We start from the raw sequence: 22,772 nt of genomic DNA on the forward strand, positions 1-22,772 counted from the left end.
AAGCATAATATATAAAATAATGGATTGGGTTTATATAGCGCTTTTCAAGGCACCCAAAGCGCTTTACAATGCCATTATTCATTCACTCTCACATTCATACACTGGTGGAGGCAAGCTACGGTTGTAGCTACAGCTGCCCTGGGGCAGACTGACAGAAGCGAAGCTGCCATATCATCGGCCCCTCTGGCCATAAAATAACATCTACCAGTTTTTTCTTTGAAAGAAGACCCTTATGTCCATTCTTGTATATCAGTACATAACTGAAACCGATTTAGAGTGCTTTATTTAGCCGTGGGGGGTAACAACTGAAAATATGAAATAAACATACATGTAAGCTAAGACTCTCTAAAGAAACAGCATTGTTGTTGTTCTGCTTTTCATTTCGCCATTTGTTGATTCACTTGAAGAGCAAGTAACGTAATATGGGTCAAGTGATCAGTTTGGCATCAATCTTTCGTGATACACCGTCATATTTACATTATTTGTACAGTAGGAATGATTTGCTTTGGTACCTGGTCAAACTTCAGCTCTCCTCTGTCTGCCTGGCTCCGTTTCTCCAACAGCGCACTGGAGGCAGCAGCTCCCCCCGCCCCCTTGCTCAGTGTCTGAGCTCGGATCATACCAATATTAGGGGGGATTTACGCATAGTCGTAAATTCCCACAGTGTGCACTATGTGCTTCGAATATTGTGTGTAGTAACTATGAAACAAATTACACTCCAAAAGACCCCGGGCTTCTGAAAAAACAACCCGGCTTAAGCCCAGTAAGCCAACGCCCCACTCCGCCACTGTCCCCCATTTTTTACATGTGTGCTTCGTATTTTTGAGTGGATTGGAGCACCCAGATGTCAACAAAAATCGATCCACGCACTTGTAAATCTTAGTTTACCTTTTTGGATCATATTGTACGCATGTGTAGCCCTTTTTAAGCATATTTCCCTCCATACTCGTTGGCACCTCCTACATTAAGTAGGAGGTGCCTAAGTTCAACCATTATAAAAGACTGCAGTCACGCTGGTCTGACCCCACCCCTTCAGTGTGAATCAGAGAGTCAACAGAGAGTCTTTGTGGAGTGCGTTAGAGACAGGAGCAAAATTCGAGGACTTGAAAGACTTGAACTTGAACACGGAATAATTTTTAACTTATCTAAACGGGACATCCTGCTTTAAAAAATGTCTGAAAACATCAAGATGGATTCACAAACTATTCTCTGTGACATGTGTATAGAGGACAGGAAACCAGCAAAGAAGACGTGCATGAAGTGTGAGATCTCCATGTGTGTCCAGCACCTCCAGGCCCACCTGACCACACCTGTGTTACTGCAGACTCATCCTCTGACTGAACCCATGGCTTTATGTGGGAACACCAAATGTTCTCAGCACGGCAAGCTCCTGGAGTACTACTGCTTGGACGACATGACCTGTGTGTGTGTTTCCTGCGCCATTGAGGACCAGCACCGCCTACACAATATGAAGACCTTCTCCACAGCCCACAAAGAGCTCCTGGAGAAGCTGAAAGCTGAGCAGCTGATCTTACAGGAGAAAACAGACGATAAGAATGTGAGTCTGGAAAAGTGGGAGAAGAGTGAAAGAGGGAAGCTGGGTCGCTGCAGTGTGCGTCTGATTGAGGCTGTGACTAAGCTGCGTGACATCTCTCTGACCAGCGTCCAGAGCTCAGTCTCTGCTCGCCTGGGGCCCATCAAAGCAAGCAAGAGCAGCATGGAAGCAGCACAGAAGGAGAAGGACACCTTCAGATTCCTGCAGATGTATTCTCAGGTGTATCAGGATGTGGAGAAGGCCAAGACTGTGGATCTGAGAAAAGGGCTGGAGCCGGGCAGCCATCGGGACAAACTGGTTGAGGAGATGAGACAGAATGGGGAGAAGATGATGAAGCAAGCGTCTCAGTTCTGGGGATCATTGCTGACTCTGGTTGACCCTGAACACCACCAGGAGCTTGTTCCCACTGGTTCACACCTGATCTTTGAGCAACAGTCTCTGGAACATGATGTGTTACTTTCCACTGACAAGAGGAAGGTTTTGTGCAATAATTGGACGGCACTTTATTCTTCTCACATGTTCTTCATTAAGAGTACACTTCCTATTCCTGACTTTAAGAGATGGGTGATCAGCATTTCCAAAGACTGTGGCTGGACCATTGGTTTATGTGACGACGCCTATGCTACCAATATGATAGACGGACATGTCTATGGCCTATGCTACAAAGATAACCAGCTCACCTCTGTCACAACAGAGTCTAGTTTGGGTATTAATGAAACTCAACCTAGAAAGGGATTTCGAAGGCAGGCAACTCAAAGGCCCCGACAGCTTTATAAGCCAGCAGTTTCCAAACAAGTGATCAACACTCCAGGTGGAAAGGTGGAACCACAGAACAGACCACAAATAGTGGAAGTTGTGTGGAGCTTTCCTGATTCATTATCATTCTTCAGCAGGATCGGGCAGCACCAGACAGTAAACTTACTCACAGTAACAATCAGCTCTACCAGCTCAGGCCTCAAGCCTTTTGTTTGTCTCGACGGTTTAGAAAATAAAGTGTACTCCAATGCGGCACGTCCATCATTATATGGAATGGGACAATATCGGAATCAATGGAAATGCTCATGTGGGAAGATTTATAATGAGTCTAGAGATGGATACCGTTATGGAGGGTCTTTTTATCCTAAGTCTTCCCAATCAACCTGTTCTTGTGGAAGGCCTATTGCTTCCCCTCTAAGTATAGCGGTGCTTTGTGAACTTCTGTAACCAGCACCCATGCTGTTGTATCAAACATCTTTAGTTTCATGTGTACACACTGTAAATTATCTAATCAATAATAAAGTCTTTGGAGTTTGAAGATTTGGAACGTTTTTATTGGCTGAATGAAATGAAGTTTTTTTAAAATCTAAAAATTTAAACTTCACAAAAATATTGTGGTTTTTTATTTTAATGCTGTTATTCTGTTCTGCGGTTTGAATCTAATGCAGTTTTCTTATCCTGCCTTCCATTTTAAAGTTTTTGTCTCTATCTACTGGTATTGAATGCATTGCTTCACAGCTGGGGTAGTCGACATTTTTTTGTGTCAAAGTAACCTTTCAGCATGCTTCAACATCACTCCTGAACCTCCTCTAGGGGCTGTTTAAACACTTTATCCAGCACACAGCAGGCACTTTGGCTGATCATGTGTCTTTCATACTGGATCATGTGCATTTATCCCTGTGTGGGTTTGATGGGAGGAGGCTAAGATGCAGAGTGATATAAGTAAACAAATATTTAGTTTCATGTGTACACACTGTAAATGATCTAATCAATAATAAAGTCATTGGAGTTTGAAGTTGTGGAATGTTTTTATTGACTGGATGAAACCTAACGTGACTTTTGAGATATAAAAACTGCCTTTTTTGAACTTCACTCAAAGAAAAAAAAAAAAACAGTTTACATAAGAACAGTTTGAAAGGAACTGTGTGAAACTAAATCCTGTTAAATACTCACACCGAAGGACTTCTGAAGGAATCAGTTTATTTAAAGGCTTTAATCATTACAGTAAATCCACTTGAATGTCTCGTTTGTAAAAGGAAACACACTAACTTTGGTATCGATCAGGAGCAGCTGAATCAGGTAAGACAAAAGTACAAATAGATTCAATAACATCTGTACTGTAAGTTCAGCACTACATTACTACATGCTGTCTGTGCTCCCAGATTGTACTCATACTCATTGCACTAACAGATCATTTATAGAAAGTATAACTCATTAAAGTGCAAAACATTAGCAAAGGAATGACAGGTTTTCTAAAAAACAAGTCGATGTTATAATTTTGTTACAGCAATTGCAGAAACATTTAGGATTTATAAATAATTTAAGACATTTACTATAATTTTATATGTCAGTGACAAAGGCTTTCAGCAGAGTTTAGGAGTTTGCACTGGAATGATGAGAGAGCAGGCCTGCAGAGGTAGCCTGCATCTTACTACCTGGAAACACACTCAGACCTGGAATAGTCAGAGTGTGAGGAGACCCAGAGTCTGTATGCTGGAAAATACTTCTGTTATAGAGAGTGGAACTTACACAGCTAGAGCTGCGCTGAACGTTAACATCATACTACCTGAACGAGTATCAAAATATGATGTTTTAAGTAATAAAACGTCTGCTCGCTTCAGTTTACACCAGACTAACAGACAAATGGCATGTGGGAGTCAAACCGGCGCCGCTTCTTTCTTTGCAAAGCCGGACGTTCAGCTGTCGTTCCCAAAGACGGTGTTGAGCTGCTGGGTGACTCTGATGAAGGTCGTCCTGCGGCTCAGCTCCTTCAGCTTGCCTGCACCGACATACGTGCAGGTGGAGCGCACCCCTCCCAGGATGTCTCGTATGGTGTCACCCACCGGACCTTTGTAGACAACTTCCACGGTCTTCCCTCCGACGCTCTGGAGGCAAAGAAAATGAATGAATGACATTCAGAGGAGACATTTCACCTAAATAATCTTCCTCTAACAGCCAAGCACCTGACGCTAACCTGTAATCAGCCACGCCTCCCGCATGTTTTTTCATCGCCGTGTCGGAGCTCATGCCGTAAAACAGTTTGTACTTCTTGCCGTTTTTTTCGATGATCTCGCCACCGCTCTCCGAGTGGCCGGCCAGCATACCACCGAGCATCACAAAGTCTGCTCCAGCACCTGAGAGCCAAACAAACAAACTCCGTTTTCACGCTAGTTATACTTTCTAAGTTTGGAGTTCAAGTTCTCTTTGAAAACACTGCAACTCACCAAAAGCCTTGGAGACATCTCCCGGGCAAGTGCACCCCCCGTCCTGTGTGAAAGCAAACAAGGCGTTACGAGTGTGACTATCATGGCTGCACAACTCTAACAAATAACATTGACCTGGGAATTACAGTCAGTAGTTTCATCAGGGCCCATGAGTAATAAACTAAAGATAAATCAATGTCAGTTTCTGTCTCACAGGTCTCGGCCTAAAGGAAGAGTCCAGAACATTTTGTGTTGTTAGATGACAAGAATGAGTGAACTCTGTCCAGGAACACTGGAAAACACAGACAGTACATAAAAGATAGATGTAATAATAACAACAGTGAGAATAAAATGATCATCAGAGTAAACAGACTAAGAACATGTTATAATGAAGAGCATGCAAGTCTGAACTGATGGGGTTTGAGATGAGATTTAAAAATAGAACACGAGTTTATGGTCAGATCCCAAAAAGGAAAGAAGAGGCGGGACAAACACTCTTGAACCATGTTGATGTGCACCAGAGGGGATCCTGGTTGGCAACACAAAAGGAACAACCAGCTGATCCAAGCAATGGGGGAAAGTGTAAAAGAGTAAATAAATAACTCCACGAAATAAATATTAGAAAGTTTGTTTAACTTATATATCTGATTTTCAAATGACCGACCATCAGCAGTAGCATCAGTCATAATATTGGTGGGGCTTGTTTTGCGGACTTCCTTTTTGAAACCTCGAGCTGAGCCCTTATTTTGTTTTTTTGTTAAACCACATGTCGCAGCAACAGTCACTTATTAACCACAGGAAAACCACCCTGGGTGGAGGACACCCCTTTACCTTCTATTTTACCCTAAATATAAATATACCCAAAATCTATTAAAATTAATATTTTGTAATAAATAAGACTTTAAGCAACGACTGAGACCATAAACACTTTAGGAGAGTGTTTACTGAGATTTCAGATGAAAAAAAACAAAAAGGGGCAGTTTCTTATTGATGTATTAAATCTGACTTGACCACAGGAACCGCCCCCTGCTGGCCATTAAAAAGAATGCAGGTTTTAAAGTGCATAACACAATGTACTGCCCATATTTTACATACAGGAAACAGATAAAACTCAACCATGTGCACCTAGAAACCTCACAAATTAATAGCATATGTTATTGATTCAAAAGGATTTAAAAAAATAAAATAAAAAATAGAACTTGTGGTTTGAGACACACTTCTATTTCTATTCCTTCGACCACTTCCTGTGTGCTTCCTTTTAACACAGGAAACATGTTGTCTTCAAACTCTTCTCATCGTGACTGCACTCACTGAGATGATGTGGCCACCCAGGCCGTGGGCTGCATCTGCACACTCAATGACGGCGCTCAGCTGAGGATAGCCAACCCCTGTCTTCTCCACAGTGTAATGTTTGTGGACTGTAGTGAACAGAGTAACCTGGAGGAAGACACAAAGAACAAAATTAGGTTATCCATGTAGACATACATCAGTGAAGAACACAACCTATCCTACTGTGCAAAAGTCTTGAGCCACCCGAGTTTCTATATATTTTGGTAGAAAAATAAGAAACAGGTAAAAAGTGATTTATTGGTGCAAAAGTACATGAACATACAAAAGATAAGGCAAAAAAAAGGAGTTTGCACAATTCTAACGAGTTTGAGAGTCAATATTTGGTGTGAACATATTTAATCTTCAACACAACCTGAACTCTCTGAGGCAGCTTTCTTGTGATTTCTTTAAGTAGTCTTCAGGAATAGTTGTCCAGGCTTCTTGAAGGACATTTAAAGCTCTTCTTTGGATGTTTCTGCCTTTTGTTCTGTTCTCTGTCCAAGGTGCTGATTTACTTAGATCTTCACTGTAACAAGATTCATATGTTGTCTTTTGAATATTCAGTTCATAATCAAGCCAATCAGAGAAATAAGCAGGGTGGGAATAATAATCCGCATAGGATACAAGAACCTCGTAAACTCTGCCTGCATGTCCTGAGGCAGCTTGGTGAGCTGCCGTGTCACATGGGTCACACAGTTAGATTCAGTCTGGCCTGTGACTCAACTCTGATCTACCATCCAAGTAAGTGCTCTCACTTTCAGTGCAAACTGTTTGAGCCCACTTGTGTCACCACATGCAAAGTTCAAGGCTTCCATGAGGTCAGCAATTTTTGTAAGAGCTAGCTGGTGAGGTTGCCCATACTGCTCTGTGAAACTGGCAATTGAATCAGTTGAAGATTGTGGGGAACTGGTGGATGATTCTGCTATAAATAGTGCTTCCTCATATTACAGATGATCCCCCAAATTCTGGTACTTAAAGTGCTCTGTAGCATCCTCAGGCAGTGGATTTTCCAGGGCAACCTTCAGTCTTGCAAAATTCTCTGGGCTCCCAGCCAGAAAGTAAAGCATGACCAATGCTTTGGACAGGTGGTGGGAATGACAGAGGTCGATACACACTGTCATCTTGCATCAGTTCTCCTGTGCATATCCATCGGGTGCTGGCTGTGCAAAAGTCTTATTACTGCTAAAACTTGCAAAGAAAGTCTAAAGTAAGTTTGGTCATCATAAATAGTGCAACTCCAACAGTCTTGAGCTACTTTATTGCTGGCTTATTGCTGCCTGAATTTCATCGCTTGCTTACTCTGCATTTGTGACATTGAGCATGTTTCCTGTTTATCTTGGAGGACATTAAACTGAACTACTAACATTAGAAAACAATTGCAGTCAAACTTGTCTGACCACTCCTTGAGTGTGTGGTTTAGCAGCAGTGAGATAATATCTCCCAGAGAATTGAATGTGTTGGAGACTTAACACTCTGACTGGAAACAGGTTAAATAAAAAGAACAAAACCCAATAATTATTGAGGTTCATGGGGAATTTCATTAAAAGAGAGTCCAAAAGAAAGCAATAAATTGATTTTAACACTGAATTATACTCAAAAATCAAATCAAATCAAATCAAATCACCTTTATTGTCACGTCACATGTGCAGGTACACTGGTACAGTACATGCGAGTGAAATTCTTGTGTGCAAGCTTCACAAGCAACAGAGTTGTGCAAAATACAATAACGTGCAACAAGCAAAATATAAAAATGGTTAATCTAAAAAGTAATAAATATATGTACCATATATAAAGGTATATACATTACTGAATGTGTGTACTAAATATGTTTTTCACGTGTGTGTGTGTGTGTGTGTGTGTGTGTGTGTGAGTGTGTATATACATGTTTTACAAATGAAATAGAGTAAACAATAAAATAAGATATATAAAATATAAAATATACAGAGGTAGGTATGTGCAAAACAGTGGCATTAATGTACAGTATGGAGTGCATAATGTTGAAGTTCCAGTAGTGAGGGTGAGGTGTCTATGACGTGTTCAGCAGTCTGATGGCCTGGTGGAAAAAGCTGTCTCTCAGTCTGCTGGTTCGGGACCGGATGCTGCAGAACCTCCTTCCTGATGGAAGTAGTCTGAACAGTTTATGGCTGGGGTGACTGGAGTCCTTGATGATCCTCCCCCCCAACAAATTTAGGGAAGACTTCACACTGGGAAAAAATGTCTCACAACATACAGAAAAAGGAAAAGAACAGATCCACAAACTATTCTCTGTGACATGTGTGCAGAGGAGGACAGGAAACCAGCAAAGAAGACGTGCATGAAGTGTGAGATCTCCATGTGTGTCCAGCACCTCCAGGCCCACCTGACCACACCTGTGTTACTGCAGACTCATCCTCTGACTGAACCCATGGATTTATGTGGGAACACCAAATGTTCTCAGCACGGCAAGCTCCTGGAGTACTACTGCTTGGACGACATGACCTGTGTGTGTGTTTCCTGCGCCATTGAGGACCAGCACCGCCTACACAATATGAAGACCTTCTCCACAGCCCACAAAGAGCTCCTGGAGAAGCTGAAAGCTGAGCAGCTGATCTTACAGGAGAAAACAGACGATGAGAATGTGAGTCTGGAAAAGTGGGAGAAGAGTGAAAGAGAGAAGCTGGGTCGCTGCAGTGTGCGTCTGACTGAGGCTGTGACTAACCTGCGTGACATCTCTCTGACCAGCGTCCAGAGCTCAGTCTCTGCTCGTATGGTGTCCCTGAAAACCAGCAAGAGCAGCCTGGAAGCAGCACAGAAGGAGAAGGACACCTTCAGATTCCTGCAGATGTATTCTCAGGTGCATCAGGATGTGGAGAAGGCCAAGGCTGTGGATCTGAGAAAAGGGCTGGAGCCGGGCAGCCATCGGGACAAACTGGTTGAGGAGATGAGACAGAATGGGGAGAAGATGGTGAAGCAAGCGTCTCAGTTCTGGGGCTCATTGCTGACTCTGGTTGATCCTGAACACCACCAGGAGCTTGTTCCCACTGGTTCAGACCTGATCTTTGAGCCACAGTCTCTGGATCCTGGCATGTCGCTGTCCAAAGACAAGAGGAAGGTTTTCCACAATAGCTGGCTGGGACAGTGCTGTGCAACTCTTCTAATCTGTAGTACCAAGACAGCCAGCAGCTATCAGAGGTGGGTGGTCAGTCTGTCCGAAGAGTCTGATTGGATGATTGGTTTATGTGATAAAAAGTGTGCAAAGAATTTGAAGGATAGAGCTGTGTATGGACTGTGCTGAGAAGAGAAGCAGCTCAGCAGCCTCATAACAGAGACTGATGACGATTCTCAATCATCCAATAATTAAGACAATAATTAAGTTATAGACTATATTTATATGAAAAAACGTGTATACTTACTGCATTTGAATCATTTTAACCATATGTAACCACCTGTATATGTGTGTCGGGGAAAAAAGGCTTTGATTTTGCCACCCTATTTGATTGCTTTGCCACCCTCATGTCACCCTAAGAAAATTTCTCTAGATCCGCCACTGTCCTCTATGTCCTGCCCATCAAACACATAACAATAGTAAGTGTATGATTAAGCTGTTACAGCAGAATAAGAAGGACCAGAAACATAAAAAATAATTACAAATATGAGGAATTTGTTTCTTCTGCAAACATGCCTGACGATATCCAAATAAAAACAATAAAAACAGCTGCTGGTTTGCTCTCCTCCAACCAAAGAGAAATAATCACAAAAGGTGGTTGTCACTCATTGTCATTGTTCAGCAAAGAATTAGTGGGCATCAGAGAATTACAAGGAGCTCAGCCAGCCTCTAACCCATGTTTTTTATTTCTATCATGGCCTTAGAAAAGAGTGAAAAGCAGAAGAGCTCCAATATGTCAACACTATTTCTTGCCAGTCAACCCATTCTTGTGGAGGAGTTATTAGTCCTCACCATCACTGATGCACTTTGTGAACTTCAGTACATAACAGCCTTATGTTTTTTTTAACATTTTTATGGGGTGTAATCAGAGAATGGAAAACAGGAGGGAGACACAGCTGGGAGAGATTAGGGCTAACGAGACAGGGGGAGCGAAGCTAGACACACTGACATAAGACATGGACCTTCACAATAAAACAGGAAATAACAACACAAAGACACAGACTAGGCCAGGGGTCCCCAATCTCAGTCCACGAGGGCCGGTGTCCCTGCAAGTTGTAGATCTCACCCTGGGTCAACACACCTGAATCACATGATTAGCTCATTACCAGGCCTCTGGAGAACTTAAGGACATGTTGGCCGTTTATCAATGCCCAAGTACGCGAGTACGTACTCGCGTGCTCGGTGAGTACGTACCCGCCGAGAATGCACGGGAGTACGTACCCACCGAGAACGCGAGCACGGACTCGTTGGCGCTTCTCAATTCTCGGGCACGCGAGCACGGACTCGTGATTTGTACAGTCGGAACACCAGCGTACGTGATGATGTCACAGGTCCGGAGTTTTTACTGCCGTCCCCTCTTAATGTAACTGTGAGTAACATGTTATGAAGCTTACCTTTAATCACAGCCAAACCGGTTTACTCAGGAACAAATAACACACTGAAATAAACCAAACATTAACATTTAGAAGTGATCTACGTGACTTATATATCATTTTTAACCTCAGTAGTGAAACCTCTATTAATAAAAATAGTGTACATGTACATACGTGTACATACCTTAATAAAAACAAGCAGGTGAGATGTTAGAACACTTTTATTTCTATTCTAGTGGACACTCAATACTATAGACAGCTGCTGGGGTTTCTTTAACCTCAGTAGTGAGAAGACCGCGAGCGGGGGGGGGCGATGTGCCGGGAGTCCGCTGTTGAGTTTTGGACAAAATGCATTCTGGGATATATAGCTGTCCCAAGTCTACACCGATGCATGCTCGATAAAATGGGCGGATCGAGAACACATCCGGGACTTTTTCGCGTTCTCGGCGTGATGCGTACTTCGAATTGGAACAGTACTTGGTCTCCGACTGATGACGTATCACGAGTACACGAGAACGCAAGTACGCACAAGTACGCATATTGATAAACGCCCGTTGAGAAGGTAATTTATCCATTTAAATCAGCTGTGATGGATCAAGGACACATCTAAAACCTGCAGGGACACCGGCCCTCGTGGACTGAGATTGGGGACCCCTGGACTAGACTCTGAACTAAACCTGCAGGAAAAATGAGGACACCAAAACAAAACCTAAGAACTAAACCCTTAACTAGAATTAAAATGAAACATAGAATTCTAATTATAATCAGAATCAGAAAACAATACAAAACCAAACCAAAACATGAGAACTCAAAATACTGGGTCAAACTGACCCAGAACCGTGACATACACGAACACTGGACCCAAAGGCACACTCAACACACGCTTACAATGAACTATATACAAGGTTTTATTTTCACACAAAAATGGGAGCAAAAGCGATTAGAGAATCATGAGAGAGATGGTGCAAAGGGGGAATGTTTTCCGGCCTTGCCGAGGTTGCTGGGGAGGCAGCTGGATAGGCAGGTTGAGCTGGGGGAGGTAAGTCCAGCGGACAAAGCGGTGACCTAGGCACAAGGGAGCAGAGTTAGACATGGGCCAGAATGAAAGTAGAGCAGAGTACAGGAGAGACCTAGTTACCACAATGAGTGACTGAATGGACTGGCAAAGGACAGTAGACAGTGCTTTCTTAAGTAGTCCTCCTGTAATTGGCCATGGATGGAGCCATCGAGAAAAACACACACTGCGCGACCACTTCCACAGACCATAACACCTTTCTATTTATTCAGTCTTAATCATATATATTTGCAGGTCCTGTCTGCTATAACTGGAATATTATGATTTCTTTGTCTCATTTAATGATAATGCATGTTTGCAGCAAAATTATTATGTGGTGGTGGCTGTGCAAAAATATGGATACATATAAACTGAGAAAATGTGAATTCAGGATAAATGGATGATGAAGGAGAAGGACACCTTCAGATTCCTGCAGATGTATTCTCAGGATATCAGAACCTCTTAAACTCTGCCTGCATGTCCTGAGGCAGCTTGGTGAGCTGCAGCGCCACATGGGACACACAGTTAGGTTCAGTCTGGCCCGTGACTCCAAACTGATCTACCATCCAAATAAGTGCTCTCACTTTCAGTGCAAACTGCTTGAGCACAATGGTGTCACCACATGCAATGTTCAAGGCTTCCATGAGTTCAGGAACTTTTGTGAGAGCTGCCTTTTGAGGTTGCCCATAGTGCTCTGTGAAACTGGCCATTGAAATAAAAAGTCTTAAACTTGCTTCCGCCTCCAATGTTCATTGAATCCGTTAGCTGTCTGTCAAGTTGGGCAAAGGGACGCACAATAAGGACAGAACACGAAGCATGACCAATACTTTGGACAGCTGGTGGGAATGACAGGGGTCGATACTCTGTCATTTTTTCTATAGAGATTGCTGCCATTGAGCTGGCTCAGATGTCTCTGAAGAATAGGTGTTTGACCACAACAGCAACAGAGGTGCAGTAAGTGGAGTGCAGGCATCAGTTCTTCTGTGCATATCCATCACCTGTCACTGTTGCCTACAATTATCCTCCATCAATCTGTGAAGTACCTCCATAAGCTTAGGTTCAGTTTCCAGTCCAGACCTCCTCCTGGGAGGTACAGGTGTACTTTGAAACAGGTGGTCTGTTTGATCAGGCTGAGATGAATATTGAGCTTCAGCTTCATGTGGTCAATTCCAGTCTTCAGCCCTGAGCGGAGGAGTGAGTGGAGTCATCTAGGTGTATCTCTGATAGTCTTGCGACATTGTGATAGGGCTGCTGTTGCTCTGATGAGTAAGTTACGTGGTGAGTTGAGCGGGAAGAGTGATGTCGCTCTGGTAGAGAAACAGCATAGTCTTCCAGCCAAGCAGGTGGCCGAGTCTCTCTGCAGGGACGGACGTCTGCTGGGCACCTGCCCTTATGCTGGTCTTGCAAACAACACCCGTGGCATGGTGGTTAGCAGTATTGCCTCACAGCAAAAAGGCCCTGAGTTCAATTCCACAGTGTGTGGAATTTGCATGTTCTCCCTGTGTTTGTGTGGGTTCTCTGCATGTACTCTGGCTTCCGCCCACATTCCACAGACATGCATTTAGTGGAGATAGGTTAATTGGAAACCCTAAATGGCTTCGAGGTGTGAATGCTGATCTATCTCTTTGTGTTAGCCCTGGGATACACTGGTGACCTGTTTGGGGTGTACCCTGCCTCTTGCCCTAAGACATCTGGGATAGGCACCAGTCACCCCCGCGACCCTGAAAAGGATAAGCAGAAGTGAATGGATGGAACACAATCCAAACTGTTGTACAGTACTACTGAGTGGATCATCAAACAAAGAACAGCAGAGTCAGAAGACTTGACAAAGAAACAAAATAATTATTCAAAGATTTTATTTATTTAAAACGAACAAAAAACAAAGCAATACAGACGAAGCCCACATGTCCCACTTTCACACTTTTTATTTGTAGATCTACGTGAAGCTGGCAGCATAAAATTTGTCTCAAAATCCAACATGGGCATATAACGTGATCTGTGTGTATCAGGAGATTTAAGGATTTGTTATCTGGAGAGGATGTTATCCGTAGTTTTTGAATGAGAAAATTATCTGATTCATGAAGCTGAATCTGTATCATGCATAAATTACCAGTGAAAAATAACAGTATTCACTCAGAGTTGGATGTACGCATTTATAAAATAGTTTTGTGTAGTGATGCCCAGATGAAGCCTCGTGAAGCCTTGAAGGTCTCGCATTCAAGCCCACAAATAAATCATAAAAATCCTCTTGCTCATCATACTTTGTGCTGAATTATCACTGACTTATTTTTTATTTTTATTTTTTTGCTAGAATCTCATAGCTGCAGACTCAGTGTGTTTAACACCCAAATATGGGCAGACATTTTTATTGGACCTACATTGATAAATTATCAGTTCCAGAGAGAGCTGCCTGGTTATCTTCTGAGAAAAAAACAACTCAAAAGTAATCATTTCAAAACAGCTGCAGTCAAACTGAACTGACTCCACCCCTTTAGTGTTTGGTGGACGAACTACATGAAAATATCTGCCTGAGAAACTACCACAAAAGTGCGTTAGAGGGAGGAAACAAGCAAAGACGAAGCAAAATTCAACATTTTGTCAAACTGCCAAGAGCCAAAAAAACTTTATTGAAGACTCAATAATATTCAAATATCGAAGAAAAACCTTCTGCTGAAAACATCAACATGGATCCACAAACTATCCTCTGTGACATGTGTATAGAAAACAGGAAAGCAGCAAAGAAGACGTGCATGAAGTGTGAGATCTCCATGTGTGTCCAGCACCTCCAGGCCCACCTGACCACACCTGTGTTACTGCAGACTCATCCTCTGACTGAACCCATGGATTTATGTGGGAACACCAAATGTTCTCAGCACGGCAAGCTCCTGGAGTACTACTGCTTGGACGACATGACCTGTGTGTGTGTTTCCTGCGCCATTGAGGACCAGCACCGCCTACACAATATGAAGACCTTCTCCACAGCCCACAAAGAGCTCCTGGAGAAGCTGAAAGCTGAGCAGCTGATCTTACAGGAGAAAACAGACGATGAGAATGTGAGTCTGGAAAAGTGGGAGAAGAGTGAAAGAGAGAAGCTGGGTGGCTGCAGTGTGCGTCTGATTGAGGCTGTGACTAACCTGCGTGACATCACTCTGACCAGCGTCCAGAGCTCAGTCTCTGCTCGTATGGTGTCCCTGAAAACCAGCAAGAGCAGCATGGAAGCAGCACAGAAGGAGAAGGACACCTTCAGATTCCTGCAGATGTATTCTCAGGTGCATCAGGATGTGGAGAAGGCCAAGACTGTGGATCTGAGAAAAGGGCTGGAGCCGGGCAGCCATCGGGACAAACTGGTTGAGGAGATAAGACAGAATGGGGAGAAGATGGTGAAGCAAGCGTTTCAGTTCTGGGGATCATTGCTGACTCTGGTTGATCCTGAACACCACCAGGAGCTTGTTCCCACTGGTTCAGACCTGATCTTTGAGCCACAGTCTCTGGGTCCTGGCATGTCGCTGTCCACTGACAACAGGAGGGTTTTCCACAGTCAATGGATGAAGTTTTGTTCTTCCCACTTGTTTTTGATTAAGAATACAATTCCTATTTCTGACTTTAAGAGATGGGTGATCAGCATTTCCAAAGACTGTGACTGGACCATCGGTTTATGTGACGACACTTATGCAGCCAGTATGAAGGATGGATATATCTATGGCCTACGCTGCCAAGGTAACCAGCTCTTCTCTCTCACAACAGAGTCTAGTTTGGTTATGATTCAAAGTGAACATTCAATGTTGTTTGGGAAGGCGAAAATTGAAACGCCCCAACAGCATTATAAGCCAGTGGTTTCCCAACAAGTGATCTACACTCCAGGTGGAAATGTGGAACCACAGATGACCAGACCACAAATAGTGGAGGTTGTGTGGAGCTTTCCTGACTCATTATCATTCTTCAGCAGGATCGGGCAGCACCAGAGAATAAACTTACTCACAGTAACAATCAGCTCTACCAGCTCAGGCCTCAAGCCTTTTGTTTGTCTCCAGGGTTTAGAAAAGGAAGCGACAAATGTGTCGCCCTTTGGGTCAGGTGCAAGTGCATTTACATTTGGAGGAGTTCAGAACCAATATCAGAATCAGTCAAAATGCTCATGTGGGAAAATTTATGGTAAGTCTAGTTCTGGACTCAATTACTCAGGGTCTTTATTCTCCAACTCTTCCAAGTCAATCTGCTCTTGTGGAAAGATTAATCGTTCCCCACCAATCACAGCAGTGCTTTGTGAACTTCTGTAACTAATGTTCATGCTGTTGTCCAAAACCCACATCACCACATTTCTTATTAACCACATTAGCTTTTAATTCCTCTTAAAATGCTGAATCTTTCAATGAACATGTGGTGCTAGCTGTGGAAAAGTCTGATTACTGCTAAAACTTGCAAAGAAAGTTTAAAGTGGGTTTGGTTATCATAAGTGATGCAAATTCAACACTCTTGTGCCAAATGATCGCTGGCGTATTGCTGCCTGAATTTCATCGCTTGCTTACTCTGTATTTGTGACATTGAGCATGTTTCCTGTTTATCTTGGAGGACATTAAACTGAACTACTAACATTAGAAAACAATTGCAGTCAAACTTATCTGGCCACTCCTTGAGTGTGTGGTTTAGCAGTAGTGAGATAATATCTCCCAGAGAATTGAGTGTGTTGCACACTTAGCACTTTGGCCAGAAACAGGTTAAATAAAAAGAACAAAACCCAATAATTATTGAGGTTCATGGGGAATTTCATTAAAAGAGAGTCCAAAAGAAAGCAATAAATTGATTTTAACACTGAATTATATTCAGACATGGGAAAACATGTCTGACAACATATAAAAAAAGGAGAAGAACAGATCCACAAACTATTCTCTGTGACATGTGTGCAGAGGACAGGAAACCAGCAAAGAAGACGTGCATGAAGTGTGAGATCTCCATGTGTGTCCAGCACCTCCAGGCCCACCTGACCACACCTGTGTTACTGCAGACTCATCCTCTGACTGAACCCATGGATTTATGTGGGAACACCAAATGTTCTCAGCACGGCAAGCTCCTGGAGTACTACTGCTTGGACGACATGACCTGTGTGTGTGTTTCCTGCGCCATTGAGGACCAGCACCGCCTACACAATATGAAGACCTTCTCCACAGCCCACAAAGAGCTCCTGGAGAAACTGAAAGCTGAGCAGCTGATCTTACAGGAGAAAACAGACGATGAGAATGTGAGTCTGGAAAAGTGGGAGAAGAGTGAAAGAGAGAAGCTGGGTGGCTGCAGTGTGCGTCTGATTGAGGCTGTGACTAAGCTGCGTGACATCTCTCTGACCAGCGTCCAGAGCTCAGTCTCTGCTCGTATGGTGTCCCTGAAAACCAGCAAGAGCAGCCTGGAAGCAGCACAGAAGGAGAAGGACACCTTCAGATTCCTGCAGATGTATTCTCAGGTGCATCAGGATGTGGAGAAGGCCAAGACTGTGGATCTGAGAAAAGGGCTGGAGCCGGGCAGCCATCGGGACAAACTGGTTGAGGAGATGAGACAGAATGGCGAGAAGATGGTGAAGCAAGCGTCTCAGTTCTGGGGATCATTGCTGACTCTGGTTGATCCTGAACACCACCAGGAGCTTGTTCCCACTGGTTCAGACCTGATCTTTGAGCCACAGTCTCTGGATCCTGGCATGTCGCTGTCCAAAGACAACAGGAAGGTTTTCCACAATAGCTGGCTGGGACAGTGCTGTGCAACTCTTCTAATCTGTAGTACCAAGACAGCCAGCAGCTATCAGAGGTGGGTGGTCAGTCTGCCTGTAGAGTCTGATTGGACGATTGGTTTATGTGAAAAAACATCTGCAAAGAACTTGAAGGATGGAGCTGTGTATGGACTGTGCTGGGAAGATAAGCAGCTCAGCAGCCTCACAACAAGGAGAGAAGAAGGTTCTCAATCATCCACTTCACAAGGTTTGAAGGTGCAAAATACTGGCACAGCCAAAATTGGGACCCAACTCGTGACAACCTCTGCATTAATCACATATCAGGGGGAGAATGGAGAAGAGCCTGTACCACGACCTGAAAAGGTGGAGGTGTTGTGGAACTTTCCTGCCTCCACGCTGTCCTTCTTCAGCAGAACCGGACAGCACCAGAGAGAAGAAATAATCACAATGAAGCTCAAAGTAAGCATCAACAATTGGGACCTGGCCCCATTTGTCCAACTGGGAAAGCAAAATATCCACAGCACCACCCAGCAGCAGCAGTGGAAGTGTTCATGTGGGAAAGATTACTCCTGGGATGGTAACAGGTACCGGGACAATATGTCTGGCTCCACTTGTCAAGGTTGTTGTTCCTGTGGAAAACTTCTTTGTAGACATGTCACACAGGTGGTTTGTGACCTTTACTGAGTGGTGGTCTTTGTTTTTCTGTCACTGAATAAGTATAAATTTAACTGATTGCTGTAAGTTGGTGTTAATTTAAATTATTGTGATGCATCATGAGGTTTTTCATTTAATGCTGTCATTCTGTTCTGGGGTTTCAATCTAATGTAGCTATTTTAAAGTATTCGTCTTCATCTGGTGGTGTTGAAAGTGTTACTGCTTTGCAGCTGGGGTAGTTGACATGTTTTTGTATTAAAGTAAACTTTCAACATACTTCAAATAGACTCCCGAACATCCTCTAGGGCCTGTTTACAGACGTTATCCAGCACACAGCAGGCACTTTGGCTAATCTTGTGTCTTTCATACTGGATCATGTGCATTTATGGCTGTGCGGGTCTGATGGGAGGAGATTAAGATACAGATTCATGTAAGTAAACAGAAATATTTAGTTTCCTGTGTACACGCTGTAAATGATATAATCAATAATAAAGTCACTGGAGTTTAAGGATGCAGAATTTTTTTATTGACTGGATGAAACGTAACGTGAGTTTTTGAAATATAAAAACTGCCTTTTTAAAAACTTCACACAATAAAGAGAAAAAACACAGTTTACACTGAGAGCTGAAATATTCAGAATGTGATGAGATCCAGAGTCTGTGTGCTGGAAAATATTTCTGTTATAGAGAGTGAAACAACCAGAGCTGCACTGACACATGCACAGTGAGTCTTTAGCGTACAAGGAGACTCCCTCAGACTGTTGTAACAAGTCATTCCCTGGCTGGGACCACATGGTCATTTAGGTTTGACAGCGTTTCTAGGAGAGAACAGCAGATAGCTTGAGCATGAACTGAGACTGTACTTATGAATCGAGAAAACATGGCTTAATGATAAACAGATTTTAAGATTTTGTGCTAAACTATTACTGGCTCACTGATGCCCAAATTTCATCATTTGGTTGTCTTTTATTGAGAATGATGATGATTCTGATGCATCGTTTAATGAGGAAATGAGAAAGTAACATGGCCAATACAGCAAATCAACACATGGGTCTGGGAAATTAACCATCTGAGTTAATTACGTATGTGGAGGAGAATGGTGATGAGGCCATGCTACAACTTGAAAAGGTGGAGGTGTTGTGGAACTTTGATGCCTCCTCACTCTCCTTCTACAGCAGAACCGGACAGCACCAGAGGGAAGAAATAATAACTATTGAGATGAGCCTGAACAACAAGGAACTGACTCCATTTGTACGACTGGGAAAGGAAACTGCCTAAAACACGACCCAGAGGCAGGAATGGAAGTGCTCATGTGGAAATGTTTACTACAGGGATGGTTATGGGTACAGGAATAATATGTCCCGCTTTTCTTCCCAGGCTAATTGTTCTTGTGGAAAAATGATTGGTGGTCCATGTGTCACAGAAATGGTTTGTAAACTCTGTTAATTCAAACTCTGCTGATCATTTAGTCATTTTCTGTCCCTGTATGAATATCAATGTAACTGACTGTCTTTCAGATTCATTAACTGTGAAGAAATTGTGCAGCTTCAGTGATTAACTTGTCATATGATGAATCACATAACATAGAAATGTAAATTTAAAAAAATAAAAAATTGTGTTTTTTTTTAATGTCATTTTATTTTATTAATTAAATATGTTTAGCTTTGGTATTTGTTTTCAATGTAGCAACAAATTCTTTTAGTTTGAACCATTTCTGGCTTTATATGTATGACACATGGCATATAGGGCCACAGCAGACCGAGCTTTGAGCCCAGAGACCCGAGATCCCAACAGCACCACACCACCCAGCAGGGGTCAAACAGACCAAGGGGCACAGCCCCCCCAAGAAAATGCTGAGAATGAGCCAGTACACACCTGAGCACTCAGCCCCAGACACTGAGATCCACCAATAGACCGGGACAGACAGGGAGTGTGGCGGGGGAGAAATGCCCCTCACTTGGGGGAGCCTGAGATGTTCTGACCTGACTCATAGACATTAAAAAACAGGCACACACAGACACAAGCACGCATTCCTAATCTCATGCACACATATACAAATACTCACACATTTAGCCAAAATGGAGACACAGAAATGAATGCTGTATACACACACACACACACACACACACACACACACTATACTTCCAGGTCTAAGCACTAAAACCCCCAGAGGGTCAAACCCCCCAAGACCCAGGAGATGCTCCCCTTTAATTTGGGAGGAAGACAATCAGACCGCCCCAGTCCAAGCAGAAGAGCCCACCAACCAAGACTCTAACCAGACAGCCAGCTCCTGCTCCCAGCCTCCAGTTCTCCCAAGAACCCTCAATATCTACATAAAAAATAAAATTGTGAAGTGGGCACCAGCACTTGAAGTGAGGCTGAATGAACAGACCCCCCTCTGGACATCGTTCAGTGTGCCCACCCCCCTTTTTTTAATCATGTATTGATTTTTTTAATTATTCACAATAGTATGTATAGTGTTACAGTGCCAGAGTACATATAGACCCGTGTATTACAACATGTCAGACCATGACAGGAAGGGCCACTACTTAAAAAGATATGACTGATGGAAAATATTGTGTAAACATTTGTATGAAGTTTAAGTTAAGCTACATGCTTATTTCTCCATCAGCCTGCAGAACTTAAATAGGAAGAACAATTTGGCTTGTTATAGATACTTTGCTTTAATTGCTGCATTGACTATTTACAGTTATTAAATTGAACAAGAAAATCTGATCATACATCTTCTGCAGAGCATGAAACTTGATGTCTCCTAAAAACACTTTAGCTCTGGTGGGAATGTGGTGTCGTGTTATTCTTGTTATCAAACCTCAGTATGTGTAAAGAGGAACTGGAAGTTTGGTCATGGCCCCAGAGTGAACTGTTTAACACAATGAAGCAACGTGTGGTTTGTTGCAATGCTTTGTGTATTTACTCAGTATGCATTCAAGGTTTAAAGTTACTATGGCAACATGAGTAAAAATAAAGGTAAAAGTCTTTAAGGAATCATTATTATAATACCATTAGATACACAACAAAAACATCCTGACATCTCACCTCTGTTTTCGAGATTGTGAAAACGAATTGCAAAAATATTTTTATTGTTTTTGTTTTTCATAAATAATTACAATCCACAGTAAACCTGAAAACAATGAATAAGTGTTGGTAATATTTTAGAGTTCATTCACTCATATTGTAGGGACACCATAATATCTTCTGATGTATCAGTCTACACATAATTTAACAGTCTGGCTGAACGTCTGTAGAAGTATACAGTATTTTAGCCTCATTTATTTATTTATGTTGCCTGAAGGGTGTAAGTTGAAACTTTTGTAATCTAAAAAAAGACCATACAGAAGAATCTGTGATGAGCCACAGGTAAGGCTCTGTTTTCCTGCGATCACTTATCTGTAACTCAGTTTTCTTCATTTGTTACCATGGTGGCCTGAAACTATCAGCTGGTGTCAGCTCGGCCCCTCCCCAGGACCCTGAATGTCTATATGCAATTTAAAATTGAGAATTGGGCACAGGCACCAGAGGTGAGGCTGAATGAACAGACCCCCCCTCTGGACACCATTCAGTGTATGTGTCATGAGAATGTAAGTACATTGTGGAATAAAATTGAGACACGGGTATCCAGGAGGGGACAGAGGAGGAATGCCTCCCCTGCACCTCAGTCACTCACCTGTACCTCAAGCCCCTGCATGTGTGGTGGTGTGAAGGAGCGGGAGGAAGGAAGCAAATTAGTAATGGCGAGGAAAGCTGGAGGACCACCCTGGAGCCAGCTGACTCCTGCTGACCCCAGCAGGTACCTGAGTTACCCAAAATCCACCGATGGCACCACAGAGCCCCACCGACCCCACCGCAGAGGAAAAACTACACCCACTCCAACATTCAGTAAACTCCCAGACTATATAAGACAATAGACACTAAGGTTGAGTCCATCCTCCACCTCTGGCAGATCCCCCCCACCTGCAGAGCTAACTCCTCAAAAGCAGAGACTTCCCAGGCAGTTAAAGAGGCCCCGAGTTACACCAATGCAATGACACATAATCTGATGAGTTTTTGTCTCATTAGATAAGAGCAGGCTCATTGTTCTAAAGTAACTTGTAGGCACATACAGGGAACTATTGTTCTGCTATAAATGTTTATAATCTACAGGCAGGGTGGTCAGTTTGCAACAATCTGATAAATACAGTTGTTCAGTGCTGGCAGGAATCCTGCCTCAAACATCAAAGCCTTTAAATAATCACCAGGTATTGTGACTTTAAATGTTTCCTCTTTGTCACACATGATAGAAAATAAGGGCAACTGAACGCCAGTGAAGGAATGTCATCCATAAGCTATATTATGGCAAATTAACAGTATTTTAATGTCAGCACAACAACGGAAAAAATGCTACATGGATTTCGTAATTTGGTTGCATTTTATTACAAGTCCATGTCTTTTCTACCCTAGCACAAAAGTGTGTTTACAAATCAAACTCTGATTGTTTTTTCTAACATGTCCATATTTCTGCAGTTAAACTTGCCTGATTCTGCCTGTTCTCTATTTGCTTTAGCACTGCAAAGTGCAAACTAACTTCCAGATAATCCAAACTGTTGTACGGTGCTACTGGATGGATAAAAGACTGAGAGACCAGGCTAGAAAATACTTCTGTTCATTGAACTGGAGTCAAACAAAGAGCAGCAGAGATTCTTTCAGGACTGAATCACATTCAACAAATCAAATCAGGAGATCCAGATTTAAATAAACATCTAAAAACACCGGC

At 42.9% G+C, this 22,772-nt stretch overlaps 2 protein-coding genes across 2 annotated transcripts; both read left to right on the forward strand.

Annotated features, from left to right (window-relative positions):
• The first annotated feature begins 1,031 nt into the window (after positions 1 to 1,031).
• LOC120433502 (tripartite motif-containing protein 29-like) lies at positions 1,032 to 13,379 on the forward strand. The gene is made up of 4 exons (XM_039599780.1): positions 1,032 to 1,193; positions 8,313 to 9,234; positions 12,882 to 13,069; positions 13,270 to 13,379. The coding sequence occupies exons 1-4, from the start codon at positions 1,172 to 1,174 to the stop codon at positions 13,377 to 13,379; spliced, it is 1,242 nt and encodes a 413-aa protein (XP_039455714.1). The 5' UTR covers positions 1,032 to 1,171.
• A 765-nt stretch (positions 13,380 to 14,144) lies between these two features.
• LOC120439082 (tripartite motif-containing protein 29-like) lies at positions 14,145 to 22,597 on the forward strand. The gene is made up of 2 exons (XM_039609764.1): positions 14,145 to 15,352; positions 22,563 to 22,597. The coding sequence occupies exons 1-2, from the start codon at positions 14,320 to 14,322 to the stop codon at positions 22,580 to 22,582; spliced, it is 1,053 nt and encodes a 350-aa protein (XP_039465698.1). The 5' UTR covers positions 14,145 to 14,319; the 3' UTR covers positions 22,583 to 22,597.
• The last annotated feature ends 175 nt before the right edge of the window (positions 22,598 to 22,772 follow it).

Source organism: Oreochromis aureus, linkage group 3 (genome assembly GCF_013358895.1).
Source record: "Oreochromis aureus strain Israel breed Guangdong linkage group 3, ZZ_aureus, whole genome shotgun sequence".
Taxonomy (NCBI): domain Eukaryota; kingdom Metazoa; phylum Chordata; class Actinopteri; order Cichliformes; family Cichlidae; genus Oreochromis; species Oreochromis aureus.

What these genes read in the sequence shown, in the direction of transcription:
- LOC120433502 (XM_039599780.1), top strand. Translation starts at nt 1,172, where the DNA reads ATGTCTGAAAACATCAAGATGG. An exon ending in ACAGCCAGCAGCTATCAGAG is followed by an intron (nt 9,235 to 12,881) that starts GTGGGTGGTCAG and finishes ACATTGTGATAG; the next exon opens with GGCTGCTGTTGCTCTGATGA. An exon ending in CCGTGGCATGGTGGTTAGCA is followed by an intron (nt 13,070 to 13,269) that starts GTATTGCCTCAC and finishes TCTTTGTGTTAG; the next exon opens with CCCTGGGATACACTGGTGAC.
- LOC120439082 (XM_039609764.1), top strand. Translation starts at nt 14,320, where the DNA reads ATGGATCCACAAACTATCCTCTGTGACATGTGTATAGAAAACAGGAAA. An exon ending in CTATGGCCTACGCTGCCAAG is followed by an intron (nt 15,353 to 22,562) that starts GTAACCAGCTCT and finishes TATTTGCTTTAG; the next exon opens with CACTGCAAAGTGCAAACTAA.